Consider the following 1,974-nt stretch of genomic DNA (forward strand, 5'->3'; position numbering starts at 1 on the left):
CTATTCTCCATTTTCACCTTGCCAGAGTCAAGGGGATGCTTTTAAATTACAGAATATAACTATGTGTGAAACACAAAACCCAAACTGTTTTCTGTTATCATTGCATCTGTTAGATCCTAGTGTGTGTGTGTGTTGTCCTGTGAAGGAACAAGGGTAATGTACCGCTCTGAAATGGGTGTGAGAAGGAGGACATTGGAGAGCTTATCTCTGGAGCGCTTTCATTTTTATTTACATCCTCAATAGACTGGAAGTAAGAAGTTTAATCGAGCCAAGCTCCTGAATGTGGGCTATCTGGAGGCTCTCAGGGAGGAAAACTGGGACTGCTTCATATTCCACGACGTGGATTTGGTGCCGGAGAATGACTTCAACCTTTACACGTGTGGCGAGCAGCCCAAGCACCTGGTGGTTGGCAGGAACAGCACTGGCTACAGGTGAGGCCGCTCTGGCTGTGCAGGGTGTTCCACTGTGATCAAGGCTGTAATGTGTCCAGAGTGAGCGAGGAAAGCGGAGGGGGGGGGGAGGGAGAGGAGACGACCCATTTTCCCTTATGTGCCAAACAGCAATGAAAAGATGAAATAAGGAAGCAAAAAGGCCTCCCACAACCTTGGCAAGAAGCACAAAGACAAAGAGAAAGGAGAGGAGAATGTAATCCAAGCAAATCGTGGTGGCCTCGCCCCGCAGGACCTGTGGCAAGACATGTTATCTCTTTTTAGGATGGCTTTCCAGAGTTCTAGGGAAAGGTGGGGTGCACCTTAATAGTCTTCTTGGAACCAGGATATCCAGGACAAACCCATTTCCTTCAAAGCCACCATGGGAAAACGCCACCAGCCCTTCATCCCTCTCTATTTCTGTCCCCAGGAGAGGAACAAATGGTTTTAATTGGATTTTTATACCATCTCCTAGTCAAATATAACAAAGGGAAATAGGGATTGAGATAACTTCTGGTTATCTGATAGCATGTGCACTTCCCTGTACCTTCCTCCAAGTCCTGCCATTCATGTGTGTAGTTATGACACTAGGCTAGGGGCCAGGAAGTCAGGTTAAAGAAGCAGCGTGAGTACTGATCTACTGAGACAGGAAGTGCCTATGGAGATGCCTTAATCTGCAAACACAGCAGAAAGCACTTAAGTTAGGGAGGGGAAGGAAGTCAGTAGGAAGCTAAACTAAACTGTGAGGTAGGCAGAGGGGGAGGAGACTCTGCCAGAACATATAGAGTGCTCAGGGAAACGGAGTATCTTGACATCTTCCTCGGTCTTTGCTTCCATGTTGCTTCTGCAGTCTAGGTCTCTCACTTTGGACTACTTAGGAGAATTCATTTGTAACTCTCATGAGAATGTCTGTCAGGGTAGGAGTGTAACTCACACCTGCCTCCTACTTATGAGGTCTGAGGTGGGATTCCCCTCTGTGTGCTGTGAATATTATAGGTGAATAAAGAAACTGCCTTGGCCTGTTGTTAGGGCAGAACTTAGGTAGGCGGAAAGTGTGTGGGGGGGGAGGAACTAAACTGAATGTTGGGAGACAGGAGATGGGATCAGGGAGAAGCCATGTTGCCCCACTGGAGACAGACACTTGGAACTTTACCTGGTAAGCCACAACCATGTGACGATATATAGGTTACTAGAAATGGGTTAAATTAAGATGTAAGAGTTAGCCAATAAGAAGCTAGAGCTGATGATTTAAATAATATAGTTTCTGCTGAGCAGCTGGGAACCAACAAGTGGCCTCTTATAACAGAGGTCCCTATGATGAAGCAAAGTTGAGCCCACCGAAGTTTACCCCAAGGAGCATCTGTTTACTAGGCTTATTTATAGAGCATGGGTGAGAAGCTGCTGGCGGGAGGATGTGTGACTTTACTAAAGCAGCCTCTCTGGAAGGTCAGCACCAATCATCGGGGGCAGCTTCCCTGTGCCCACATAGATGGTGGTCCATTGGGGTAACCTCTCCTAGCCTATGTACCTCAGCACCTCCCCAGAC

General features: G+C 47.3%; 1 protein-coding gene and 1 pseudogene across 7 annotated transcripts in view; both read left to right on the top strand.

Moving 5' to 3' along the window:
• B4galt4 (beta-1,4-galactosyltransferase 4) overlaps positions 1-1,974 on the top strand; it is a 27,835-nt gene that overhangs the window by 13,945 nt on the left and 11,916 nt on the right. For all 7 annotated transcript variants that reach the window (XM_005344989.3, XM_026788258.1, XM_026788267.1 and 4 more), the window contains one exon: positions 244-431. In XM_005344989.3, the coding sequence (XP_005345046.1) occupies positions 244-431 (188 nt within the window). The remainder of the gene's footprint in view (positions 1-243; positions 432-1,974) is intronic.
• Positions 1,815-1,974, top strand: part of LOC113457329 — a 2,027-nt pseudogene continuing 1,867 nt past the window's right edge.

The sequence above is a fragment of the Microtus ochrogaster genome, chromosome 2 (assembly GCF_000317375.1).
Source record: "Microtus ochrogaster isolate Prairie Vole_2 chromosome 2, MicOch1.0, whole genome shotgun sequence".
In the NCBI taxonomy this organism is placed as follows: domain Eukaryota; kingdom Metazoa; phylum Chordata; class Mammalia; order Rodentia; family Cricetidae; genus Microtus; species Microtus ochrogaster.